Source organism: Carex rostrata, chromosome 3 (assembly GCF_964058835.1).
Source record: "Carex rostrata chromosome 3, lpCarRost1.2, whole genome shotgun sequence".
Taxonomy (NCBI): Eukaryota; Viridiplantae; Streptophyta; class Magnoliopsida; order Poales; family Cyperaceae; genus Carex; species Carex rostrata.
This window is the reverse complement of record NC_135920.1, coordinates 8,019,703-8,047,443: the sequence shown is the minus strand read 5'-3', so window position 1 is coordinate 8,047,443 and position 27,741 is coordinate 8,019,703. Positions and strand designations below refer to the sequence as shown.

At 36.1% G+C, this 27,741-nt stretch overlaps 3 protein-coding genes and 1 long non-coding RNA gene across 6 annotated transcripts in view; 2 read left to right on the top strand and 2 right to left on the bottom strand.

Annotated features, from left to right (window-relative positions):
• Positions 1-790: 790 nt before the first annotated feature.
• On the bottom strand, positions 791-5,007 carry LOC144551261 (translocation protein-like protein). Its single transcript, XM_078299158.1, has 5 exons — positions 4,806-5,007; positions 3,755-4,069; positions 2,627-2,828; positions 1,964-2,192; positions 791-1,185 (listed from the first exon to the last, which is right to left on the bottom strand). The coding sequence occupies exons 1-5, from the start codon at positions 4,887-4,889 to the stop codon at positions 915-917; spliced, it is 1,101 nt and encodes a 366-aa protein (XP_078155284.1). The 5' UTR covers positions 4,890-5,007; the 3' UTR covers positions 791-914.
• A 5,635-nt stretch (positions 5,008-10,642) lies between these two features.
• Positions 10,643-27,741, bottom strand: part of LOC144551263 (uncharacterized) — a 33,492-nt gene continuing 16,393 nt past the window's right edge. Inside the window, exon 4 of the transcript XR_013510790.1 lies at positions 10,643-10,652. The gene's annotated coding sequence lies outside the window, so the exon portion shown is untranslated. The remainder of the gene's footprint in view (positions 10,653-27,741) is intronic.
• LOC144551254 (uncharacterized) lies at positions 17,625-21,688 on the top strand. 3 transcript variants are annotated; one of them, XR_013510787.1, is made up of 4 exons: positions 18,021-18,187; positions 19,176-19,604; positions 19,903-20,034; positions 21,416-21,688. It is a non-coding gene; the product is annotated as an uncharacterized LOC144551254 (long non-coding RNA). The 3 variants fall into 3 exon arrangements; XR_013510788.1 differs by lacking the exons at positions 18,021-18,187; positions 21,416-21,688 and adding an exon at positions 17,625-17,693 and having other exon boundaries at positions 19,289-19,604; positions 19,903-20,204; XR_013510786.1 differs by lacking the exon at positions 21,416-21,688 and having other exon boundaries at positions 18,020-18,187; positions 19,903-20,204.
• Positions 23,217-23,549, top strand: LOC144551828 (Photosystem II 5 kD protein). Its single transcript, XM_078299930.1, has one exon. The coding sequence runs from the start codon at positions 23,217-23,219 to the stop codon at positions 23,547-23,549; it is 333 nt and encodes a 110-aa protein (XP_078156056.1).

Genomic DNA, 27,741 nt, shown 5'->3' with positions numbered 1-27,741 from the left:
TCTCAATTAGAATTAAATATTTTATTAATATCATTAATTCTACTAGCTCTATTCTTACTAACCCACCATTTCTATGAGTTAGTATAATAGAGCTATTTTTGATCCATCCCAATTTACTAATTTGTGTTTAGATCACCAATGTTTGAAAATAGAGTAGCTAATTCAAAATTAGCTCTATTCTTGAATGATCCAAATGCACTCTAAGAAAAAACGTGATGTGACTACCCAGTTATAATGTCACGAGACATGACCAAATTCCATTTACACAACATGACATATAAATAGAGAATAGTAACGTCATGCGAATGATCATGACAATTAGATGTGACGCAATCAAACATCACATCACATAATTTGTCACGTTTAATTATATTCTTCCAATTTTAAGTTAGTTCAAAAAAGTTTTAATATTAAAAGAAAAAAACTATTGCAAAATAAATTAAAATGAAGAAATAATATTAGAAAAATTGATTACTAGCGTGTCATGTTACGTGATGACCTTAAAAACGTCGACTCTTTGCATATAGTAAGCGCAGCTGTCATCAATCAAAGACGTTCAAGTCAGAAAATTCCCTGAACTGGTAAATTGATACTTTTACCTAAAAAGGGAAACCCTTTCACAACAGCCTATAATACAAGCGCGATAAATGGGCCCTGTTAACTCGTTATCCTTCCATTGCTATATTGAATTCCTGATGCATCTGCAGGCAGTAAAAATGCAACAATTCTGGCAATTTAAATTACCCAATTTCAAATGGCAAAAGCAAACTATTAAGAAATGAAACGAAAGTGTAAGAATGACCAACTAATCTAATTAAGAGGCCATGATATTTTACCAACCATAAATTATTCCATATAACTTTCATTAAACAAAATATTATTGGTCTGCATTAGACAAAAAAACATTCTACACTTCATATTTCTTCCCTCGAACTTGACCCTTCATGAGCAGGCTTGTCATCGACTCCACTTTCATTCTCCACGACTCCATCCGTGCCAGCATCCATGCTGACAGCAGAATCTGTCTCTTCTGGGGGAGGTGAAAAGACTGTACTACTCTCTGTCGGGGGGATGTTTCTCTCAGTTGCGTTAACCACGTTTTTTTTGTCTATCATGCCGGACAGTGCCAGCTTAGGCGACCACTCCAGCACATCGTCTATTATATTTGATACCTTCTTATGGTATCTGCAGTAGGAAGAGCAAAGAGTGAGGTTAAATGTGCATACCAGCCAATAGTAGCTGCATCAAGCCCCTTGCATTCCTCTTTTTGTCTGAATTGCTGGCTGTTTTAGGCCTACCATTCCATTTATTCTTATTCTTCTATACAATACATTATATATACCTACTTCCTATTCAATAAATGTGTCCTTCTCCAGTTTTCACACAGCTCTTTTCGTTAATTAACCTTAGTTATGTTAAGGGGTAGTTCAAGCAAAATTTGTAATGCATGCTAAAATGACAGAGCAAAATTTGATCCACAAACAACACCTACAGGAGTGAGGCTATGGTACTTCACAAAGCATGAATCGGTCTGTGCTATGGATCCGTATCTTTGTTTTCAAAGTCCAAACAGTCAATCAAACCGCTCAAAATGATCTCCATATAAAAATGTACTTGGAGACCAAATTTTACATATTTTAGAATTGATTTTACTATTTTTTTTAAATAGGTAGAAAATCACTACTTTCGGATGGTTCAAAATCTTTAGATTGGGTGATTTTCTACCTATCTAAAAAATCGTAAAAAAAATTCAAAATAATATAAAATTTGGTCTCCAAATACATTCTTATATGGAGGTGATATCAAATAGTTCGGATCGATTGTTTGAATGTTGTAAACAGAGATATTCATCCATAACATGGACCATTCCGTGCTTTCCAAAGCACCATATCCTCACTCAACACTTGTGGATATGGACATTCTGGGACAGATCCACGCCAGTGCACGAACAAAAAATTGGTACCTGGCTCTGGCAGCTTCATCAGGGGCATGATGCCTGAGAAGCAGTATGAAAACCATGGAAACAAGGGCATAGAAGAGCCTTGAAGTCCACTTAGGGGGCTCGCCTTCATCTTTCTCTGGCCAGAACCTCACGAGCTCTCTGAAGGTAGTTTCCTCTGCATTTATATTCGGGAAGAACCACACACGTTTCCCAAGAAGTATCCACAATAATCCAAATATAGCAGCCCTAACTGTAATTTATGATAATATGATGGGAAAAATAAGGATTTATATGCTAAAGGTTTTTGCAAAAGACAGCCCAATATTTTTGCAGATTTGCATATAGCATGCAAACAGTTAAATGCACTTGCCACTAACATTCAATTCTTTTGGGATACCTTCAGACCATACCGGCCCGATATTTTTACAGATTGGTAGGCATATCGCATTTTAGCCAAGTCCTAACAGCTGGTTTCTCACCCAATTTGCACTCAAATTTGACCCAAGTACATTTAGGTAACATTTTTGTATGAGCTGGTTATAAACTAATTTTTATTAAGTTTAAGGAAAAGTTATGATGCAATTTACTAACAGATTGCTTTCTGAGGATAGATTGCTACATCACAGTTATAATGGGTATAAAGTCACACAAGAAAAGAAAAACCCTATGAAAACAGAAACTTACAAATGAGAATGGTGACAATGAAAAGTAAGGCACCAGCACAGGAGTAGAGAACAACAATCTTGCACTGGTATGGGTAGACAGGAAACAGGCATATCGCAAGAGCTAAAAGAGGCCACAGGAAAGAGAGGATAGTCTGCCACAGAGTACGCCTCTTCATAAAGGTCCAAGCGAAGAAGCCATCATTCTCGGAAAATTCTTGTTCCTAAAAGTAAAATACTGTTAAATAATATTAAAGAAAAGATTCAGCATGTTTGTAAAAATAGATATTTTGAGGGTTAGCATAAAACAAAGTGATGCCCAAATTTGAGGTATCCTCTTAGTGTTATCTATATCAAACAAAAAGCTGGGATTAACATTTTGATAGGTACATAATGGCAACAAACATGGTTGGTAGAGTAACATACTGACATAAAACTGAGTTAACTGGGTACCAAGGCAAGATCTAATCCCCAAGTTTCTCTACATGAGAACCCAATTCAGCAGAAACAAGATAAGGAAAAATAAATAAAAGAAAATCAAGATCATTCCCTACGAATTGGTTTCTACAGCAAGCTCCTCAACCTATTAAAATGAGACTTTCCTCGCTGTCTATTTATGGTTCCATATAAAAAGAAAAGGTATCCGGTTGGGTTTCATTTCTAGCCTACCCCAACTTGTTTGAAACTAAAGGCTTTGTTGTTGTTGTTGTTGTTGTTGTTGTTGTTGTTGTATAAAAGGCAAAAGGTATGCCTGGTTCAGACTTCAGACTCCTGTCTTTCTGACTGCATTTGGCCACAGTTCGTACATCAACGCATGTGGCCAACAGTGGTAAAGCTGCAACCACACTGTCCTGGCCACACACACATCCCAATACTCCATTGTGCCTGCCTGTGATTAGAAATCCAGGCAAACTTTTGCAATTTCTTCTATATCAGGCACATGTTCATACTTTTATTTAAATCAGGAGCAAAAACCAAAAATAATCTATGAAACCAAGTCCGGTATGGTAACCCTGGAATATATATAGAATATCTTACTTTCATTTGTTTTCACCTCCTCTCTCTTTGACCCTCCCTCCCCCTCTCTGACATATAGAAACAGAGAGACCCAAAATGCAGGCACAGAGTGCTTACACATAACAATACGTACCGTATGTATCTGTAAATGAGCAGGCCATGAAGACAGCTTCTTCTTACCAGGCCTGAGAGTCTTGACCAACCGATCACACCTTATAAGGAGGTGCTTACTTAACAAAGTATTCACAATCTCATCCACGTCAAGGTCTTTATCGTTGCCTAGAATTTCTCTAAGCTCAGGATGGTTTTTCATGAAAACTGTGAAGTCCTTTCCTCTGAAATACTCGACCCGTGTTTCTTGCATTATAGCCCATCGTGATGACAGCTGCTTGTTGTCCCTCACCTTTTCAGCAAACAGTTGGTACACATCTTTCGTTTGAGCCCCCTTCTGTATAAATTGAACAGGAGGGTAGAAAGGAATTTAAACAATTGTTTCCGACGAATAACCAATGATATTCGTTAAGTATCAGTACTTGATGCAGGTTGCCTAGCGAAAAAATATTAGACAATGTGGGAAGAAAATTAAATCAGCAAATGGAACCATTTTGGAAATGTGCTGCAAATTTCAGGCCAAAAGTCAGAACCAATTCTAGAGACAATATAATTGGAAGTTGTTTTTTTGACAAAAAGTGGGAGAGCCCACCAGTTTCATTAATGAAACTTACGGTACACGAGTAGGATAGTAAAACATCTGGCATCAAACTCAAAAATGTATGTTCCTAGAACAAATAATTATGTTCAATAACATAGAGGGTACTAAAGAAGCTAAAATAATTCTGCAAATATAGACCAAAATATCAACATGGCAAGTTTTTAAAGCACCTAATACAGCAAGCATCTACAAACAAAAGCATAGTTATTTAGCCAATAACATCACTTGGCCAATAACAATTTAATTGGAACTAGACCATTCCAATATGATTCAATTCGAAATAATCAAACACATAGGATAAACTCCCATTTTCTCCTTGAAATCGCACTAGCTATGGATCCTAGAGCTCTGTACACGCTGAAATTAGCAAATCTCGGTACCATCAAACCAGTTTCCTCAGAATCATCTCAGATCAGCGGGAAATCGAAGGGTCAGGCTCAAACCAAAACCCTACTAGCTATGAATTGCAAACCTTGGAAGGGGTTTCGGGGAGATCTCTACCCCCATTCTGGGGCCCGCGTCGAACTCTCTTCTTCTCCGTCGCCGATTTCGTCATTTGTCTCTTCCTTATCTCGCTAAAATTTGAGATTGATTAACAGTGCAAGAGGCGCACCATGGATAGGCGAGAGCGGGTCAGCGGGTCAGGGTTCGAACTAGGTTGTTTCCTGTAGCAATTCTATAGCAGCTTCTGCGTGGCAATTCCTGCAGCAAGTCTCTCAGCACAAGATACCTGAATTATACCCGAATTATACCTGTTTAATTCTTTTTTGGGGTGATGCCGAACTGAACACCGAATTATTCGGTTGACCGAACTTTGACCGAATTAAACCCGAATAATTCCCGAATTTTATGAATTTTTTCCGAATTTTACGAATTATTCACGAATTTTTCCTGAATTTTTCCAAGGACAATTATTTTTTTTGCTCCCTTGAATGCGATTTCTGATCCGGATAATTCCGAATTATACCCGAATTATACCCGAATCACGAATTTTTGATCTCGACGAACCGAACCCGAATAATTCATTTGTCACTATGCATCTGAGACGTAGTCAGAATTTTTATCGGATAGCCAATAAGTTTAAAAAGTATATTATTAATTATTTATTTATTAAAATTTAAAATTACCGGCACAGTTTTTTTTTTTAAATGAAGATTTTTTTATTTTCAAACAATTCGATAAAATAATTGAAGTTAAAATAACCCTCATATTAATCAGCATAATTGTATCAACTAAATTAAAAATAATGAAAACACAGTACAAGATATTAATAAATAAAAATCTTACAAGGATTAACTATTTTTTACCAATATAACAAACATTTTAAGCATCTAGCTTGTTAGTGGGTTATGGACAGGACTCAGAAGAGAGCGATTGGTTCTAAGTAGGGTGTTTATTTGGTTTCTAACTGAACCGAAATAATTCGGTTCAAATAGTTTGTTTTTTCGGTTTAATTAATCCGGTTCAGTTCAAATTTCATAGTTATTCGGTTTCTTTAGTTTGATTTGATTTTTAATTTTTAAAAACCAGAATAATCAAACTGACCGAATAACTCGACGTGTTCCCGTCAATCTTTTTATTTTCTTTAATTTCTAAAACCGACGCGTATCTGCCTCTCTCTCATCAAAGGGCTCAAACAAGAGCCAAATTCCCTCTTTTCTTCTCTTCTCTCCTCTCTCCCTCTTCCTATTTCCTTTTCTCTTTCAATTTTTGTGTTTAGAGTTTCCTTTTCTCTTTCAATTTCTTAAAACCTACGCTTTCTTTTGTGATTTGCACAACTCCCTCCAATCTATCTTTCCAATTTAGAGTTTTAATTGGTGCTTCTTATTTTATTGTTGACTGAACATTACGCAAGGAGCCGACAGCCACTGACGAGGCAGGAAATACATGAATTTCAAACAAATCTTGAGGATGTGATGTTCCTCTTGTCTTCTCTATAAACGTTAATGGCTAATATTTTTTGTTAGTGTGTTGTAAATCGTTATTCATGCATTTTTGTTGTTGATTGTGAATTGATTTGATGAATGTCATTGATTTTTCATGGCAATTCTATTTACCATTGATTACTTCGGTTTGTTTGGTTAAACCAAACTGAACCGAAATTTAATTCTGTTCAGTTTATTGGTTGATAAGTTTAATTTGGTCGGTTCGGTTCTATTTTTGAAAACCGAATAAAATTTTGGTTGGCTCATTTTATTTCAGTTTTAACCGAACCGATGAAAACCCCTAGCTCTGAGCGTGAATCGAAGGCAAAGCCAAGATGTGTGCACAGTTCTAAATGCAAGCGATTGTCCAATTTTCTGTATTTTTTAATTTTCAATTTTCGATCCATATAAGAATTGAGGGTTGAGATCCAATCAGAAGCAAACAAAATCCAAATTCAAACCAACTATACACGAGTGTTGTGATGTTTTTCAAAATTTAGAAGGTAGTTTGGCTCTGCCACTAGCTTTAAGACATCTGACATGGAACCAAATGTTTGCAAGTCAAGTGTCGGCAAATTTATATATCAAAATAAAACCGTTAGATGTGACTATTATTTTCTCTGCATACACATAAAAAATTAAGAGAGGCTATGGTAATATTCATATATAACAATCAACTCGTACTATAAATTTATATTTCTATTTTTAAAGTTCAAATAATAGATTCAAACCGTTAAACATGATCTCCATATAAAAATATACTTGAAGACCCAATTTTATAATTGTTTAGATCTTTTTACTATTTTAAAATAAGTAGAACCACTGCCTTTGGATGCCGAAATTTTTATTATCTAATATTAAATAAAAATTAATAGAAATGCCCATGACTTTTCAAAAAAATTAAAATTTTCAGACCTCTGAGTTTCGACGGCTTGGGTGTTGTCCCTAACGGTATCTAGAGGGGGGGGGGGGGGGGGGGGTGTTGAATATGGAGCCATTTAAAATTTTAAACTCTATCTACTAAGTATTGACGTATAAAATTAGATCTAAGTGCATGTATGTGCTAATATGTAGTTCTTGGCGGAATCAAGAACTTGTAAATTAAATGAATAAATATTGTAAAGTAAATAGATAGAGTTAGAGAGTGTGACACAGAGTTGGTCATGAAGTTCGGCCACTGAAGGACCTACGTCTCTGGAACAATGCAACCTAAGCTAGCACGCCTTTTTGTTACTCAATTCAGATATGAATACAAGTTGTAACCGGCAAGACAACACTCATATGATCCAGACAAATAGACATATGAGCACAACAACTCAAAAGAAAAAAAAAAGAAAAAAAAAAACAAGCTCTACGGCTTGGAATAAGCGAGCAACAACTTCTCTAAGTCCAGAAAATCACTACTTTCATTCTAATCTCACTCCGATCAATATATGTGAAGTATATATGAGGTTGCTGGAAGGAATATAGATGGTTTAAGCACAAGCAACAATGGACTGACAAAACCTCAGAAGATTTCTAAAGTGGAGGCTCAAAGGTTATTTTCCTGTCTCATTTTAGAGGATGAATCGACCCTCTATTTATAGTGGAAGTTTTGAATCTCTCAAATGGAGAAACAAATATAGGATTTTAGGTCACACCCATAGTAATATAATTTTCACTACTGAATCAGAATTTGCCAGGTTTGTTTGTGCTTAGATACCACTATTGACTTGCCTGATTAATTTATATTTTGAATTCGAATTTCAGCTACGCAATGAATAGACTCATCTTCATTAATGGACATTAATGTACAACCTCGTATTTACTTTAGACTCACAATGAGAGCAACCAAATGAGCCAAAGATGATCAAATCAAATCTCAAAAATCGATCTAATACTAGATGTAAAACACGCACGAGAAGAGGAGAAGAAAGACGTCAAAACCAAGGTGATCGGCTCACCTAGACCGATCGGCCTCTTTGAGGTGGTGGCGGCCAGTAGTGGAAGGCGGCGACCCTATAGTGGTTCGGCCAAAGAGGAAGGGAAGAAGAAGGGATGGTGAGGAGAAGAGAATGAGATGGACGAGATAGAGAAAGAGAGGGTGAGGCCTTTTAAATGGATGTTGTCATCTAATTGTGAAATTACCATCTTGTCCAATAAATCAATGCACGAGATTGATCTACATGTGGACATATTGGTAATAAGACAATCCGTTGGTCCATTGGGCCAATACTTTATAATCTCACGTAAATATCTATAGACCAAGTGGACTAAACCTCTTCTCCAAGCTTACTCCTCAACCCATCAGATGTTGATCCAACGGTGACTTAACAAAACAGTAAATTCAGCAGCTACCGTTGGATCAGCAATTTTGAAAGTGACTTAATAAAAAGTAAAAAATTCAGAAAAGTGTAAAATTTGGTCTCCAAGAACATATTAATATGGAGAACAAGATGAACAGTTCAGATCGACTTTTTGGATTTTGAAATTTCAAATTTGGACTGTATGCATATCGGCCCATATGCTACCGAATGCATATTAGTCACTCTCTCTATATATATATATATCTGAGGTTGACTTGGGTGAGCTATGGAATAAAACGCGTTTGTACTCCACACCATATTCATTTTGAAAATCCAAACAACCGATTCGAACCATCCAACATGTTCTCCATATTGAAATGTGCTTGGAAACTAAATTTTACATTTTTTGGAATTTTTTACTATTTATTAAGCAATTTTGAAAATTATTGTTTTGCTGTGAACAGTAAAAAACAGTAAAAATTTCTGGACCATCGGATCAGCAATTTTCAAAGTGGCTTAATAAATAGTAAAAAAGTTCCAAAAAATGTAAAATTTGGTCTCCAAGCACATTTCAATATGGAGATCATATTAAGCGGTTCGGATCGGTCATTTGAATTTTCAAAATAAGAATATAGTGCTATGGAGCACAAACTCATTTTACTCCATGGCTCATTTTAGCCCAACTCTCTCTCTCTCTCTATATATATACACGGAGTAGCTATCCTTTTGTAATCTCTACGCAGGAGAACACATTGGAATAATATCACATGCACGGCTCTAAAATAAGAAAACTAAATCATCTGAAACTTCATACATATACACAGACTTCTTTTATAATGTTCAACATAAGGTCACTCCAATAATGTATATTCATATATGCATCTGTGATATTAAACCGATATCCTATATATTTGTTTGTGAAATTCAATCAACATTTAATCATCACGCTAATTTGTGTGTAATTAGTGTTCCTTGTTAATTACAAAGATTAGGAAAATCTAGAGTTTATAACTTGTTACGAGATAGTGTCTCACAATTTGAATCTTAGTTACGAGATACTGTCTCTCTTTCTCCAGCAGCCAAGACTCTTTGCCAATTTTACATGGAAGTCCCTATTTTTATAGTTATTATTTTGTAGTTGAAATTAGTTATAAATTTATTCGAAATGTATCAAATTAGTTAGAAATGTGCTAAATTATATGAGGTGAAACAATCTAAGTCAAACATAAAACTGTTCCGAATTTTTTTCAAATGTCATGTTAATTTTGTATTTTTATGTTTTTAAAATGCTAACTAAAAAAAAATCGGAAAGGTCATGTTTGATTGTGGACTAAACAGTATAATAAAGACTTTATGCCTCACTTATTCCACCAAATGTGGTTTAATTGAGCCGGACTAAGACGGAATAAGCCAATCTTTAGGCCGGACTAAATTGGCCTAAACTAACCCACCTCTCTAGGTGGTTTAATTTTAGCTGAGTATGAGGCCTAACTTTTCATTATTTTTATTATTTTTAATCACTTTTTAAGGGATATAAAGTAAGCAATTATTTTTTTTCATTTACTTATAAGAAAACTTAGAACTTTATCAATTATAGAATCAATATTTTTTTAAAATGTCATAACTTTCTAAATCAACAAAATATGCAATCTAGGAAATAATTAAATAAAATATTTTTAAAATTGTACTACAAAATAATAAATTTTTTGTTCATCAACCTAACACATATTTGACAAATAAATTGATACACATGTAACTTTAATCAAATAAGATTTATTAAATACAATGTGTTTCTCTAAGATATAAAATTAATTTATACATAACTCATTTTCTTGTACAATTTATTTCAATCAAAATTAAAAAAAATACAAAGAATAATTTTATTATTGATATTACAAATTTTGTAAGACAAAATAATTTGTAATATTGAATCATGGCTTACATCAAATTCTTACCAAACAAAGAATAATTTAAGTCAAGATATAACTTTAGATATCAATCAAATATAAATAATTTAAAACGACTTAAGTTAGAATAATCAAGTTAGACCTTATTAACTTTAGTTCACAACCAAACATCACCAAAGTTCACTTCCCAACTCCCAAGTCTAAGTCTTAATAAGAGACTTGCTGCACGAATTGCCACACAGAAACTGGTACAGAATTGAGACTCATGACGGCCAAACCCTAATAAAAACATACCCTCCCTTCTCGTATTGTTGTACTCTCCCAGTTGGGAAGAGAATGAAGATAGGGTTTAAATTTTTACCCAGATTGTTTTGTCTCACCGATCCAATCCTTTCTTGCCTTCATGCTTGTAAGTTGTAACAGCAACGACCGTGGCCAGATCTTCTTAATTTTTTTTGGTAAAGCCATTCCCATTTGCGTACAGTTTGTAAAATTTCTCTTGATATTGAAATTTTGGAGAGAAAAACAAAACCTTAGATTGTTTATTGGTCAGACAAAAACTAGCTGGCGCTTGCCATCCTAATTTAAAAAAAATAATAATTAAAAAAATCACGAGTTCTCGTGCTTGATTCGTGTCAAGAGATGGGAACATGAGTTTTTTTTTAATGTTTCTGAAAATTGCAATTATCACGTTGGCAATTTTCATTGTTTTACAGCTCTATGAATGGTAATTATAATGATCTATTTGAAAGGTGAGAATGGTTAGTATAACTATTGTCTCTGGTGAGCTAGATGTTCAATGGTTTAGTACTGTATTCTGGTATTTTTTTATTGATTTAAATAACTGTACATGTTATGATAAATTATACGGCCATTTTTATTAATATCCCTAAAAAAAAACTTAATTTTAAAAATGCCCCTGTGTGCAACTTTTTTTTAAATATGCCCTGACCGCCTGGACTTCGGGTGGCCCAAAAACCCTGTGAGGCGCCAGGCCCTGGGGCGCCCCATAAGGCAAGTGAGGCGCCAGCCCCCAGGGCGCCCCATGGTTTTTTTTTTTTTTTTTATATAGATCTTAGTATTTTGATTTGAAGAATTTTGTGAAGAAAAACGGATTAAAATTCATAAAAAATTCAGGAATTTAAAATTCAAATACATTACTAAATAATACAGTACCGTTGAGTCCATAGAATAAGGTAACATAAAATTCATACAGCAACAACCAGTTCAAATATCAATTATACAAACCGTTACAGTTAAAACATAAAATACTACAACAACATACAATTGGGGTCTAAGCCTTACGAGACGAGGAGCTTGCTCCCTTTTTTTCCTCAGCCCGACGGACGCACGCAGGACACTCCCACGTAGTGAGACGAGCGTCGTTCAGCAGATCTGCATGCGGGTCCATGCAATTGGGATGAACAGCTTTGCCACATTTATAACAGAAGAACATATCCACCATATCTCCGTTCAGCTCACATAAGCAGCACTGTCCCCATCTAGGTGGAGGGACCCTGTCCACCCAGCCTTCCATCAGCATTTTTCTAATTGATGGATCAAGAGTGCTCAGAAATTCTTCATTATTTTTGGGTGAAAACAATCTTTCCAAATTCCTCATCGCGTAGGCTTCAGCCGTCCAAAAATTATTAATGAGTGCTCTTTTTGCTTCGCGTTCGGTTTCAGTTCTTCCTCTATTTTTTCCAACTTTGGGTGCCATTATAACTAGGGTTTCAAGTGACAGCAATTGATTAGGAAGGCTAATTATGTGCGTAATTAAATACTAACTGTACAGTAATCAACGGCTAATTAGAAAATAATTAGAAAATATATAAAAAATAATTAAAATAAATATTTTAAAAATAATTAAAAGAAATATTTAAAAAATAATTACAAAAAATATTTAAAAAATAATTAAAAAAATATTTAAATTACCTGTAGCTGTAGTCGCCCAGAAAATCGCCCGAAATCGCCTTGAGCGCTTTCTCCCTTCTTTCTGCCTTTGAGGTGGAAGGTAGACTAATGTTGGAGTGAGAAGAGAGAGAGAGAAAACGAATAAATAGGCATCCCTAGTGGACCGCCCGTGGCCCAGGCGGTCAGGACCCTAGCAAACCGCCCCTGTCACAGGCGGTCTGCTGGGAGTGTGGGTCGCAAATAGTGAAGAAATTGTAATTACTTGAATATAATTTCTTAGTTTGAATGTAATTATTTGAAGTATATTGTTAAGCTTTTAATTATATTGTTGAACTTTAATTGTATTGTTGAACTTTAATTGTATTGTTAAACTGTGTTATAATAATGAAATGTAAAGTGCAAACAACATAATACCAACATGAACATAAAATAAAAAAACGTAATGTCAACATAATACAGCAGTCCCATAGTCAAAATACTACAGTCAGAAATATATCACAATAAACAAAAACTCTACAATCATCATCTTCGTCTCCTTCCGGATAGAGACAACCTAGGAGCCGCTACGCCCTTGCCATGCCTGTGCGGCTGCACGCGCCTCTGCGGCTGCACGCGCCTCTGCGGCTGCACGCGCCTCTGCGGACTCACATGTCGTAATGCATCCTCTCCCAAATCCTCCTCATCGTCCCCCATATCCTCATCCTCGTCCCCCGTATACATGTGCTGCGTACCTGTCCTGGCTGCCCATGGATCAAATCCAGCAGCTGACTCTGCATTGGCGGGCTGTGTACGCAGCTCCCATGGATCTTGCTCCCAGCTTGCAGGATACGTGGAAGGAGGCGGTGCGCCAAATAATGCAGAGACAAAGCCATCTGCAGTCTGAGATGAACTCCCACCAGCCTCAAAGTCATGCTCCATCTCCACTCAATATCGTGGTCTGTGGGAGCCATACGCCTCTGCATCTGTATCTGCCGGGTCCAGCTCATTTATGCTAAATATGGGATCGGCATTCCAACGAGGTGCTCCATCCTAGATTAAAATAATGTTAGTTTTGCTACATACAAAGAACTCTGCAACAAATAATGGTATAATTGGCGACTGACCGTGCCAAGCTCTACTGCAACTTCGTATTTATTTTTATAAGCATCCCATCCTTGGGTATTCAACACCCAGTCGTGGAACGCCCAACCTGAGTCATCAGCTGCATAATTGGAAGTTAACTGAGTTAGAACGAACAATTCAACGAAAATAAGAATATTGTGTGTGTCGTACTTTTAATATTAACTTGTAATTACCTGCAGGAGCTTGCGGCATCTCATCGCCGTAGACAGGGACTCGTTGATAATCTGGATTTCGCGGTGCAGACTTTATCTCTCGCCAATTGATGTTCTCCCCAGCATCGCGCAGCATGCCAACGAGGCGGCCTTCAAAACCGCCTGTCTCCACGATTGGTGCAGTGTGCTCGAGCATCTGGCATCCTATATATCGCCAAGCATCCTTCGCCATGCACGCCAAGCTGTGTCCAACTCCTCTCATAGCGGTCAACAGCTGCACACAACATGATTATGCCAACAGTAAGTAATTAAAATTTGCAATTTAAAATTAAAGTATGTTTCGGTTTTACTTACCGCGCGAGCATTGATCGGACCCCAGGGCATATAATTGTGGAACTTGTCGGTAGCATCCTTGCCCATCAACGGGTGCTCCGAGATGAAAGCATCCGTGCCAAACTGTCGGGATACCCGATCGGGGTAATGGTACTCCACTATCCAGAAACAGACGATCGGTCCCCGATAATACCATAGATGTGTCTGCTCTAATGTCAGCGGGCTCAGCCATCTACGCTGATACCATGCACGATATGGAAACCAATCGATATTCCCATCTCGGAGCATCTGGAGCTGGCCCCGGACATAAGAAATCCCCCTGCCCCTCTCTTCATGATCGTGATGACTGCCCCATATGGCGGCGTATGCGGGGCATCTGGCTGGCTCAGGGCCTCCCCAATCGGGATGCGGCAATGGTATGACTGGCCGGTTTATGGGCAGATGTGACCACGACCAATGCTGAAGCAGAAGCAGTGGTCCAAAAAGCTGTTTATTCTTGACCTGAAAATTTAACTTAAAATTAAAACTGGGTGCTTCTTATCCATCCTTCAATAACAACGTATATTAATACATACTTACCAGACAAGCATGACAGAGGCCTCTGTATAAGTGGGCGAGGACAGCTCCACCCCAGTTCCATCTCTATTCTTTCTCCAGGTCCCTCAGCAGGGAGAGGTACATCATCGGAACCGCGTCACCGCTGGAATCCTCGAACATGACAGCACCGCACAAATCCAGCACATATGCTCTAGTATACCTGCAATATAAAATAATCAATGTAAATAATTGAGACTGTTGAGCAACTACTAAGTTAATTTAAAGAGTGTAATAGTACCTCCTGACCGCCTCAATGTCATCAGTATCAACATCTATCTGATTCTGGAAGAAGTGAGACCGGAGTGCCTTTAGAGAAATGCAGTACCCGGAATAACGAAACTCCTCCTCCTCCCCCTTTTTCTTCTTATATTTCTTCTGCAGAGTCTTCGGATCACACCCTAACAACTCCGGTATCATCCTCTGCAGCTATGGATGGTCTGAGATGCCACCTATGGGGTCGCCATCGATACGTAAACCCCATAAGGCGCTCACATCACCAAGGGTGACTGTCATCTCCCCGACCGGGAGATGAAATGTATGAGTCTCAGGTCGCCATCTCTCCGCTAGACCATGCATCAGAGACACATTGATCCTACTCTGCGGCATGGTGGCAAGCTGATACAAGCCGAGGTTCAAGATGTATCGCTGCATTTCTTTTTGGGGGACGTACGAAATCTCATACCTGCGGTGCCTCACTGTAAGCATGACATCGTCCTGTATTTATTATCAATTTGTCAGACTCAAATCGTGCATTTTTTTTAATAACTCAACAGAATGTCATTTTTTAAAGTATAAAATTCACGTACCTCAAGAGATGCCAATGAGACATGGTGCTTAACATGATGGGTCCATAGAAGAGGACTAAATGTGTCAGGATCATGCACACCATCTGAAAAACCGGCCTGAGACGACGGATCCGCTCCAGTCGGATCCTCAAAACCCCTGCCAGTCGTATCATCATACGACGACGGGCCCTCTCCAGTCGGATCCACCGAGGACGTGCCCGCTCCACTCGGATCCACAGCATCTGCACCCGCTGCAGGCTCAGCTCGTACTCCCCACCGTCTAACTCTAGGCATACTACATTTACCAAAAAATATTTACATGCAATTATTTTGGGTTTACTTTTTTTAGATTATTGAAAATCACTGTTTTTGCATGGTCCACAATTTTGATATACATGCAATTCTTTGAAATTTTAAACCGCACAAAATTTTTGCAGACCTAAATTTTAAAAATAAAAAAATGAGATATACATGCAATTTACTTACAATAAAAAAATATATATGTCATTTTTAAACAAATATTGATATACTTCAAAATAATTACTTTTACTTCAAATTATTTTGTATTGATATATATACATGTTTTTCATGAACTATCACAAAAATAATTTTCAAAAAATAAATATGCATATTTTTAAATCATAAACCCAAAAAATAAGTTCTTAAGCCGTTCAACCATTTGAACCATAAATTCCAACCCTAAATTGAACTGTAAACCCTAAATTTGTAAGTAATTCACAATTGACAAACATAAACCCTAAATTTTAAAAAAATTCACAATTCACAACTACAAACCCTAAATTCAACCATATGTCATTCAAGCAATTTTACCATAAATCATAATCCTAAATTCGAGCAATTGAACCAATTCAAGCAATTCAAGCATCCAATTCAAGCAATCAAGCAATTCAACCATCTAATTCAAGCAATCAAGCAATTCAACCATCTAATTCAAGCAATCAAGCAATTCAATCATCTAATTCAAGCATCCAATCGAACCAATTCGACCAATTCAATCAATTCAACTAATTACTAACATTTCACCCTAAACATCGAATCGAACCAAACCAAATCACATTACATCATTTAATCACATTTAACCGAAGCCCTAAACCCTAATCGAATCGAAAAAAAGAAAACTCACTTGTTCGATCGAGAGAGAAGTGATTCGAGGCGCGAGGCAGTGACGAGCGTGGTGCGAGGCAGAGAGGGGTCGGCTCGGAACAGCTTCTTTCTTCTTCTTTTTTTCTCTTTTTTTTTCTCTTTTTTTCCTCTTTTTTTCTGCAGAAACGATGGGGGAGAAGAGGCAGAGAGGAGGGGCGGCTCATGGGTGATTATAGATGGGCAGTGGGGCGCCAGATGGGGGGGCGCCTCACTTGGCTTATGGGGCGCCAGATGGGGGGGCGCCTTACTGGTGTTGTGGGCCGCCAGTTGGGCCGGCGCTCCATGGGCTTTTTTGGGCCGCCCGAAGCCCAGGCGGTCAGGGCATTTTAAAAAAAAAATTGGGAGCAGGGACATTTTTAAAATTTTGATTTGTTTTAGGAATATTAATAAAAATGGCCGTAAATTATAGTATGAGTGATTAGTTCGGATTTTATTATTAGTACTACCATCCTATCTATTGTCATGGTTTTTTTATTTGCAATAATTTTTTTTCACTTATTTTGGTTTTTAAAACCAGAACATATCCAATCATATCTGTTTTCCTTCCCAATTACATCTAGATTATAGCACATCAAACATCATAAATCAATTTCTAGAAATATGTTTTTTCCCCTCTTTATTGATTTTCTGAAACCTGTTGCTTAGAAATCATACAATCAAGGACATAGCTTTTCAGGAAAAAATTTTATTCATAGAAATTGAAAAAAAAGGTAGAGAGAAATAGAAAGAGTGCAGGTTTTGTGATATTGATAGAAAGATCGGTACAGATTTTACTGATCATAACAATCAAAACACTTAGGATAGGCAGAATTTTTACCCATCCTAACTTATCTTGGATTTTCTGTGAAGACGGTGCTTGAGAAGATCAAGAATTGATCTGTTGCTATTCCTGTTTTGAAGACGGTGTCACAGAAAATCCAAGATAAGTTAGGATGGGTAGAAATTCTGCCTATCCTAAATGTTTTGATTGTTAGGATCGGTAAAATCTGTACCGATCTTTCTATCAATATCACAAATCCTACCCTCTTTCTATTTCTCTCTCTACTTTTTTTTTTCAATTTATATGAATAAAAAATTTCCCTTTTCAAGGACTAATCTGAGCCATGGCCCCCTTTACAATACAAAAAGCTATACAACGATATTGATTTTTGTTGGGTAGGTGTTCGGCTACAAATGGTCCCATTCCCTGATTGACCTAGGCCTGCTAATTGGACAGATTTGTCTATGGGTAATCGGGCCGGATATATATTGAACAAAGTCTGAACGGGCTGTAATCTAAATGAGCTTAATATCTAGTTCAGATTGAATTGTAAAGAAGAAATACGGATCGGTCACGGCTGAACCTGGACATTAACGATACAATTTATGAATTATGAGCGGCCCGGTTGAGAACCCGTTTGAGAGCCCGGTTGAAGCCCGGTTGAGCAGCCACAAATTTCTCTCCTCTCAGACTTCGCTTACTAACCTAGAGGCGCGCCTTCTTCACTCGTTTCCGCTTCCACCGCTTCTTCTACCAGGTTAATTACACTCAATTTCCCTCAATCAGTTCTCTTCTCTTCTCGTCACTCTCTTTTCCCTGAAGTACTGCCATTGAAATTTCGGGTCATGAACTGGAGTCGCTGAGGAAGGATTTCAACCAGATAAACAAAGAGGTTGCCCGGCTCAAAGTGGTATAACACCCTTCATAGCCTATAGAACGCTCCTTTTCAATTTCCTGCAAGTTGGCGGTTTTCCTAGCCCCATAAGTTCATAACTCCAATTTAGTACTTAGGCATGTATTCTGTTCTATCAAAATAATACTGATGCCAGGTCCAGTACAAAATTTCTGTTTAACACGAGAAAAATTTGGTGAACCACCTAATAGTAAAACCTGAAAACTTGGAAGGGAACCATAATCATTAAATCACGTGACACATTATCTTATCAGATGTATTTATAAGGTACGTGAATTCTTAAATCTTAGTATAATCTCTTAGTACTGTCAATTCAATAATTTGATAATGATTAAAAATTCTTAAATGCAAGCTTCACACTAGTACATTCATAGTCTGATAAACTAAGATCTTTGAGTTACTTCTATTTAAACTCAACTATTTCCAAATTGTGTATGATTGCTTTAATTTTTGCTAATTTCTGAACTTTGTCAGTAAGAATTGAGGTGTCAGATTTGATTTTTCTCAATTCAGACTTTGTTTTTATGCTGATTTTTCTAAACTTTCAATTTGTAATCTACTTTCCTTGTATGGTACCGAACCAGTATATACCATATGTCTGGTCTCTGTTAGTTCATCACTGAGTTCAGTTCATACTGGTATGTACTGCTACTGAGCCTGTGCAGGAAATAAAGAAGAAAATAACATCTCATCTTCTTAAGGACTTTACTGGTCAATGGAATCAGTGAAGCTCATTTGAAAACCCGATGAAGTTATGAATCCATTTTTCTCTCAAGGACTAGTATGCAACTATGCAAGGGGAATTCATATTTGTAGATGTTAAATTGATATAACATCACAACTTTTGTGATACAAGGGCCTGTAGTGCTTTAAAAAAGTTTAGGTGCATTTTTTTTAATTGTTTTAGCTGAAATTCAGTTGAACTTACATAGCATCACAACTCTAGGTGAATTAATTGCTAATTAATTGCTATTTTTATGAACAGATTTTAGGGGTAGAGAGAACAGCAACACAGTAAGAGATAAAGAAGGCATACAAAAACTTAGCCTTGCAGATATTTGAACAGGTTATGATTTGGGTCAAAGATAGGCCCATTAGCAGCCCTACCTGATTCCCATCTAGCTGTGCAGTTCTTCATATCTTCTTCCAGTCCCAACTCGATCCAGTGCCTCCAGTGCTCTTTGCCTTTTTCATCTCTGAGGCTCCATCAACCGATAACCACTCCTGTCTCTGGATGCATAAATGCAGGAATGCCAGGATTTCCCTGCTCTCTTTTATATGAGCTCAAATCTGAGATTTGTTCATCAACAAGTCTGCTGATGGTGTGAGCTGGCGAGATGCAGTTTGAATCGGTTTGCATAAAGCAACCTGATTGCCTATCATTTCATCAGGGCTCTTTTATCTCCATAACCAGGTACACCTATGACCTCAAGTGTATCAATAAAGCAATCAATCAACTCAATTTTATAAAATCAGCACCGCTCCAGATGTTGCCTTGTTTAGTCACCAAGAAAAATAAGAGAAAGATATGGAATTTGTTGGTACTCTTTCTCAATTTCATGTTATTTCACGAAAGGTGCTCCCATTTATAAGGCACAATAAAGTTATATAATCCACCTTTTAGGTTGCTTATCATATGTTTGATAAAATGCTTAGCTGATTTTTTTTTTTTTAAAACATTACCTCAACAAAGTAACCATATATTTTTACAGGCTCACCTTCTCAAGGAGAACTCATCGAGATGGTGTTGTTGCTGCTTCTTGCTTTCCCACACGGCTTATACCGACCATGTCAAGTGCTGGAGACCCGCTCGAGAGGGTGAATTAGGCAGTAATAGGATCATGGTAATACCACTCTTAGTGTAATTAATAACCGTGCCACAGCAGATCAAACAGTCCTGATCCAAACTCAAAAGTTTGGGTTACTTTAGGGGATTTTGCTTGAAGATCCGGTACGACATGTAATCAAACAACTTTTCTAAATTTTGCATTCTCATAGATTAGAAAATTCTAAATTTTGTGTTCTCATAGATTCAAATCTCAACATGAAACTAAAAAAAATACAAGAGATTCTATTACTTCCAGAATGCTCATCTTCCCTCCAAATCAAACATTGGGGCCTTATCTTTGTACCTTTAATGTGTCCCTATCTTCCACTTATGTCTTGAAGTTCTTCATTTATCTGAATTCAATTTATTAAATTCTCGGTCATGCTAACTTTGTTATAGCCAAATTTTAACTTGTGTAACTTCACACAACTGTAATAATCAGTCCCATCCATACACTTGATCTACAATTCTGTTACTTGTCCCAAACTGCAACTAATAGAAAATTTGTGTTCATAACTCAATTCGTTTTTGTTTAGTCTATATAACTTGATAAATTACTGTTTTATGGACATAAAGAAAATATGCATTTAGTAGCACAAGTTCATGTTGGTATAATGTCCGGAAATAAAAAATATAGATGATGAACGGTCCCTTTCCTTGAATAGATGATTTGGGGCTACACTTGTCTATACATTTATTTTTTATTTTGTGAAATAATCTATTTCTGTACACCAAACTACCTTCCATTTCAATGTGTTTCATGGTTTCTAACCTGGAACACTTTTTTTAAAAAGTTTACTTATCTGCCCGGTTTGCTCTTGGCTAATTTAAGTGCTGATGTTATATGTTTTGTTTGTTTTTGGATCTTTCATAAGTTTGATATGGACATGCAAGAAGCATTCATGAAGTAATTGTGCATATGCTTATATTAGTGTCCTAAACTAAAATTGGATGATGAACAGTCCACTTTACGGCAGCTCGAGACTGGGGGCTACAGTCATCTATACATTCACTGGCTGTGGCATTATAGTTCTGTTTTTTGACCATGTACTAATTTCTTGATTTTCTCAGTATATGATAAATTTTGATACTTTTATATACCTATGTCTGTTTCTTCTTCCCATTGTCATGCTTTCTATTACATGGAAATCAATTATATCAATATTATTTTGACTACTGCAGTTATGAAGCAATACTAGCTTTTTGGTTTCTTTTGCACTTGTTTGCAATTTCATTTCTTAGCCTTATCTAGAAAATCACTCTCATGCTTTGTATTTTCTTCAATGCAAATTCAGTTGTGAACCTCCATTTTTAGAAATTATTTTATATTTGCAGTTGCAACTACAATCAATGGATACCAATAATCCTGAATCCATTGTTTTTTTTTCCTGTGGCAGGCAGAGTTCAGAGGGGTCTTCTGGTTAAGATTTTCATTATGTACTTTGTTTGAACAATCCTTTGCCCCCCATTCATGACCTGATTTTACCTGATGGTACTTCCCAAAGAAGTGGATGAAAATGAAAGGAAAATAGATTGCTTCAAGTGTTGGCTCATCTTCATAAACTGTCCTTTTTGTTTACCAATATTACATTTTTCTTTTTTTTCAATTTAGAAAATTGTTGTTCCTTAATTGAGTTATATGAGGATCCATCCTCTTATTCATGTTGCAAGTGATCCCTCCGCATTTTTCTTATGACCTGCAAAAAAACTTTAGTCATATTGCAAATTTGCCCAAAGAATAACAACCCACATCCCCCCTAATTTTTTATTAATAAAGTGAAACTATGGTACTTTGCAAAACGGGGATTGTTTTGTTCTATGGATCCATATTTGTGTTTTCAAAGTCCAAACAGATGATCTGAACGGCTTAACATGACCTTTGTATGAAAATTTACTTTGAGACCAAATTTTAAATTTTGTAGGATTTTTTAATATTTTACTTTGAGACCAAATTTTAAATTTTTTAGGGAGGTAGAAAATCGCTTGATTGTTTGAAATATTGATCCATAGCACATAGCGTTGATTGTTTGAAATATTGATCCATAGCACATAGCACAGACCGTTCCGCAGTTTGCAAAGTACCATAGTCTCACTCTTTTTTATGAGTAGAACTATGGCGTTCTTAACTACTCCAAAACCTATTGGATGATTTCAAATGTCAAATCTAAACTATTGAAATTAATCTACTCCACGAGTGGTGTGTTTAAATGTCAAATTTATAAAATTTTGAATTAATTTAGTATAAAGTCAAGTGGTAAAAAAAAAGAAAGTTTATAAGTTACTTTTAATACGATCATTTGTCGTTGTTTCTTTACTACTTGATTCTGTACTAAATTAATTTGAAATTTTAAATATCTGACATGTAAACGCATCAATTGTGAAGTAGATCAGTTTCAATGGTTTAATGTCAACGTTTGAAGTCAATCATATAGGTTTTGGTGTTAAGCTCACTAGAGAATTTGATGAGCTTGAGAACACCCTAGTTCTACTCCCTTTTTATATATACCAGTGTTGTAAAAAATAGGCTAAACGGTCGATTAATGGGCTGTGTTGTTGGTAGCGATCAAAACCATCACGAATAGCCTTGGTGGAGGTGTATTAATGGATATTTTCAATTAATTGGCCAATATTTCTATTTATTTATGTTTATTCTCGTTAATGCCATCCGTCGTTTATTCTCTTTTTTTTTGTGATACAAGATCCGTAGGCCTTTTAGTCAGTCATTTATTGGTCCATGATCAGTTAATTATGAGCCATTTGGTCCATCAAATTGACCGATTTGTTCGATTAAACCACTACATGTTGTCTTATCTTTTTTTTTAAATGGCAATCGATGAGGGCATACCATTATTTACAGTGTTAACACTGGTATATACATAAAAATTTGTTGACCACTAACGAGCAGGATAATTTTAAACATTAGCAAGCTTTGAATGGCCAAACAGCCCAAACCTCGTCTCTACCACTCTTCTGCTATCCCCTCATGTGGTCCCACTCCTTTCCAAAATGGAAATAAAGAAATTGCCATGTGGAGACCACCTATTGGCTACAAAACCTCCTTTTGGGATAAGATACCAGACACTAAAATGTCACCCATCCAACTTCTCATTATCACCACTCACAAGACCTGACACAAAAGAGAGCTGTAGATACTGCAAAAGTTTAATATACCAACCTGATTTTTGTCAATAGAACAAAATGGCATTCCTTGCCATGACATCTTCCTTTGTTGCCACCCCCCAGATAGCTGACTGCCGGCGCTCTACTGCCCCAAGGTGGCATGTTGTGGCCAAGGCTAGTGTCAGGGCCAATTTGCAAGGTACCACAGAACTGAAACCTGGAACCCATAAAGGCAATGAAGGCAGTGCCAGACGCACTTTGATACTAGCCGCAGCAGCAGCTACAATGTGCAGTATCAGCCGAGGTATGGCGATGGCAGGGGAAGATGCAAAGCCAGGGTCAGTTGAGGCAAGGAAATTTTATGCACCGGTTTGTGTTACCATGCCAACAGCCAAGATTTGCCATAAATGAGGGTATATATGTATTGGTTCTGCGGTCGGCTGTATACAGCTGACACATGTATTTACTAACTTGTAAATTTGAGATATGGCTTTTCTTAAGTTGAGGTCATGCGGTGTTACATTTGGTCCAGTGGAATAAATTTAGACGTTCTCGTCTCTTTTGTTGATTTTTTTTTTCCAAGTCCTGAGAAAACCTCATATCTTAAATATATTATCTGTTCTAGATTAAAAAAAAACTTTCAGTGCGAGAAAGTTTGAATTCTAAATATGATGTCAGTAACTGCCACTGCTGGTTTATACTTAGGTTGGACCAAGTGGCTTGGTACGGAACTGGTGCGATACCGTATGGACAAACAAAGTCAGATATTTAGCTGATGCATAAAAACCAGTGTTTAAGCGTCACATAGATCTACAATTAGACACAAGTGCATAAGAGAGCAGGGTAAGTAAATAAGATCAGCACCTGTAGAAGCTTCTATGGTTATTGTTCCTTTTAAGGCCAGTATCCTGGAATGGTTTTTTGGCTTCATTATGTGCTTGGTCATTAAGTTCAATAAAGGTACACTGATTTCCTGGAGCTAAAGTGTACCTGTGAAATTTGAAAATTCTGTTCGTTTTAATTTATAAAACTTTTGAAGATTAGTGGGAAAATATCTCATTCCAATCCTCCCCAAAAAGAGCCAACCCACAAAACACTAACAAAATTACATTAAAGCACACGTATCATGCAATAATAGTTGGTGAAGAAAATTTAATGTCATGATAAGTTCCCGAGTACTAGATCTCATTTAATATCTATTTCATCTCTTGCAACATAAAAAAAATCATGCCCCCCTCGTGTTTCACAAAGCAACACCCTGGACGAATTTTTTTAAAAGATAAAGCACGGTTGCATCTCTTCAGTCCAGAATGTAGCTAATTACATGCTCTAATAGTTTAGATATATAAAAATTAGTACATTTTCATGTTACATAACCGAAAGCAATGATTTAACCCTTAAATATATGGTGCCAATCACTACCAAGCTACTTATGCAGTCACCATGCCTCCTAATTAAGTCACCTAAACCTTACACACTATGACCCCATAATCCAAAATTACACAAATGAATTTACCAACTTAATTAATGTAACAAATCCTAAAACCTTAAAAGTAAATCGATCAAGATCGAATAAAGTAACTCCTAAACTAAAACAATTGCAAGGCAATGGCTTCCTCGCATCGATCATTTCGGCCCTGGTGGAGGGACCCCTCCATCAAGGCAACTCCTACAATTTCTCTCTATCCATCCCTCTATTTCGTGATCACCGCCACCGGCTAGATGCCTCCCGCCACAAACCCTAGCACAAATGCCGGCAACAACCACCATGATTGTGATCACGGCTAGTATCACCACCAGTGTCTCCACTGATCGTCGTGTCGAGTGGGCCCCGGTGACAGGTGGTTGGGTGGACTGCACAATAGTTGTTGCTCCTTCCTCTAAGCTTCTCCTTAGCAATATGTGAGCTGTGGTCTGCATAGTTTTTTGAGGAGTTTATTATACAAAGAGATTTTTGTTGATTGTTTGTTGTCGTTGGGCCATTAAATGGATTGTAGGGTCTATGTAATGGACAGAAGGGGTCAGATTTTTGGAGCAGGTTTTGACCTCTTGTGAAAGCTATGAGACGAATACAATTTTTTTTCTGTCTTCTTTGGTGACCGTTGTGTTTAAGTTTTTTTGGAATTTTGTACATTTAACCCCAGTAAATTCTTATGTTAAACATAAAGTCGTAAAAGATGGAACTAAATCTCTCAATATTCATAAGAGATTATTAGTCCGATTTCAAACTTGCAATTTTTCGTATAAAAAGCGTTGCCTTATTTATTAGGTTAGACGTGATTTTTGGAACTCTTGCCCAAATTGAAATCAAGGATAAATTTTCTCAAAATGCATATGTTTTTAAGAGAAATTTGATTATGGGATTGATATTATTATAAAATTGTTTTCAGCATAATTTTTTTAATTGAAGATTCATTTATAAAATTAATTGTTAAAAATTATAAATAGGAAATAAAAAAGAAAAAATTGGAATCAACGTTATTACGGTTGCAATTAAGTTTGACAGAACATGAAATAATAGTCCAATACATGAAGATGAATTATTAAAAGAAGATGAAAAAGATCATTAAAAATCTTCTTAATTTTTTAAATTTACTATGTTGGTTTTAGTACTTGTTCGAACTTTTATCAATCAACTGCTAGGAGAAGAGAGAAAACGTCTTTGATCTAGAAACGAAGAACAACACCTTTCGCATAAGAGATCGTGAGTTTAAAATTTAATTTTTTTTTTTTATAAATATGAATTAAAATTGTAAATTGTAAAGACGAGAACTCGGTCTTTCTGTCTCACAAAAATACTCCGGAAAGAAAACATTCTCATGATCAAATTGAGAGAAAAGGCTGTGGTCACTGGTCAATTATTACTGGTAAGGATATCTGCGCACAAGAACTTTTTTCTCTTTGTTACTGACAGGAATTCTGTACAGGAATTACAGCTGTTGGTTCTCATTTGTTTTGGGTATTTTTCATCAGTGGGGCTGAGCAACTTTTGTAAGACTGCGAGAGAGGCACTATTGGTCGGGTTGCTTGTCATTTCAACAACCTGCTGTGTGTTTGACTGGTCTATTTCCGACTCAACAGTTCAAAATATCCTCTTCTGGCCATCGGCTCCAATCCAACTGTAACAGAACCCATTGATGGTTCCCACATGGCTATAGATCAATTTTATTTTATTTTTAGAAATTATAAAATTAGTTTTGTCGGAAATAAGATAAATTGTTTTTTTTTTCGAGATAAATAAATGAAACTGAATCATTGGTTCAGTCTCATTGGAAAGAGACCAATGTGACTGATTTTTATATTCACTACATCAACAGTCACACAGTGTAAAAAAGTAATGGGATCGAATAATTAGTTTTATTCCATTTGCCACTTTCCAATGGGAGCCTGTGGTCGAGAGAAAGGTAAAGAGAGGAGATGACTCACGGATTTCACACTCTCTATTGCAACTAGCAGTTTACGGAAACTACTGAAACCGAATAATTTATTTTATGTGACAAAGACACTGCCGTTTACGGAAACTACTGAAACCAAATAATTGATTTTGTTCTGAGTTCTGACAGATACCCAATGGATCACAATGGGGTTCTGATATTAAAACTACTAATTTTTTTATTAACACAATCTTATCTAATTATTTTACTATATAGACAAATTTACTCTTCTTTAAAATGTGATTCTCTCTCATATTATTATAGATTTATTTTTTTAAAAGTTAGATCATTTATTTTCGTCACATTGTTTAGATTTTTTAAGAAAACTACTACAGTGAACCTTTAAAAAAAGAAAACTACTATAGTGAAAGATTTTAATATATTATTAATATCTATCAACATTATATGTGTGTATCAATTTATTTTATCCAACTTCACAAATTTTATTAACAATCTTCTATGAAAAATTGTCTTGTCAATAAATATTTTATCTTTTTTTTTAAATCACTAAAGAAAATGACATAATTACTTATATAAAAAGGTGCATTTAATACATCAAGCCAAACTTGATTATCAATAATAATTTTAACATTCAACTTATGATTAAAAAAACATAAATTAAAGTGCAACATAACACTGCAATAAAAAAAAATTACAAATATCAAGCCAAATTAATAAACTGTTTTCATTCAACTTAAATCAATAAAATATTCTACAAATTCTCAATAACATATTGGCAAAAAGTCCATCTAAATTGATATAGCTCATTAATTTATTTTCTCCATTAATATTACGAACATGATAATATACAAAGAAAAAAATACCGTCAATAGATAACTAACTCATCATATTATTTCAATCAAAATATTGTCAGAATAAACTAACCTTAATCGTTTGTGATGTCAGGCAATATATTCAGATCAATGGTATTATATGAGGTGCTTTATATTAGAAGGTTCGCTTTGATGTTAAGACTCGACAATCTCAAAATATGACGGATCTCGTCGAGTCGAGCTTAAATTATTTTTCTTTTTTGACCTTAATATCTTAAATCTATCTAGTCGTATAAGTGGTTCAGAAATTTTTTACAAGAGGCCCTTAATTTTTTTTTTTCTGACAATCTCTTTTTATTAATGGGTCATGATAGGCCTAAATTATATACATATTCG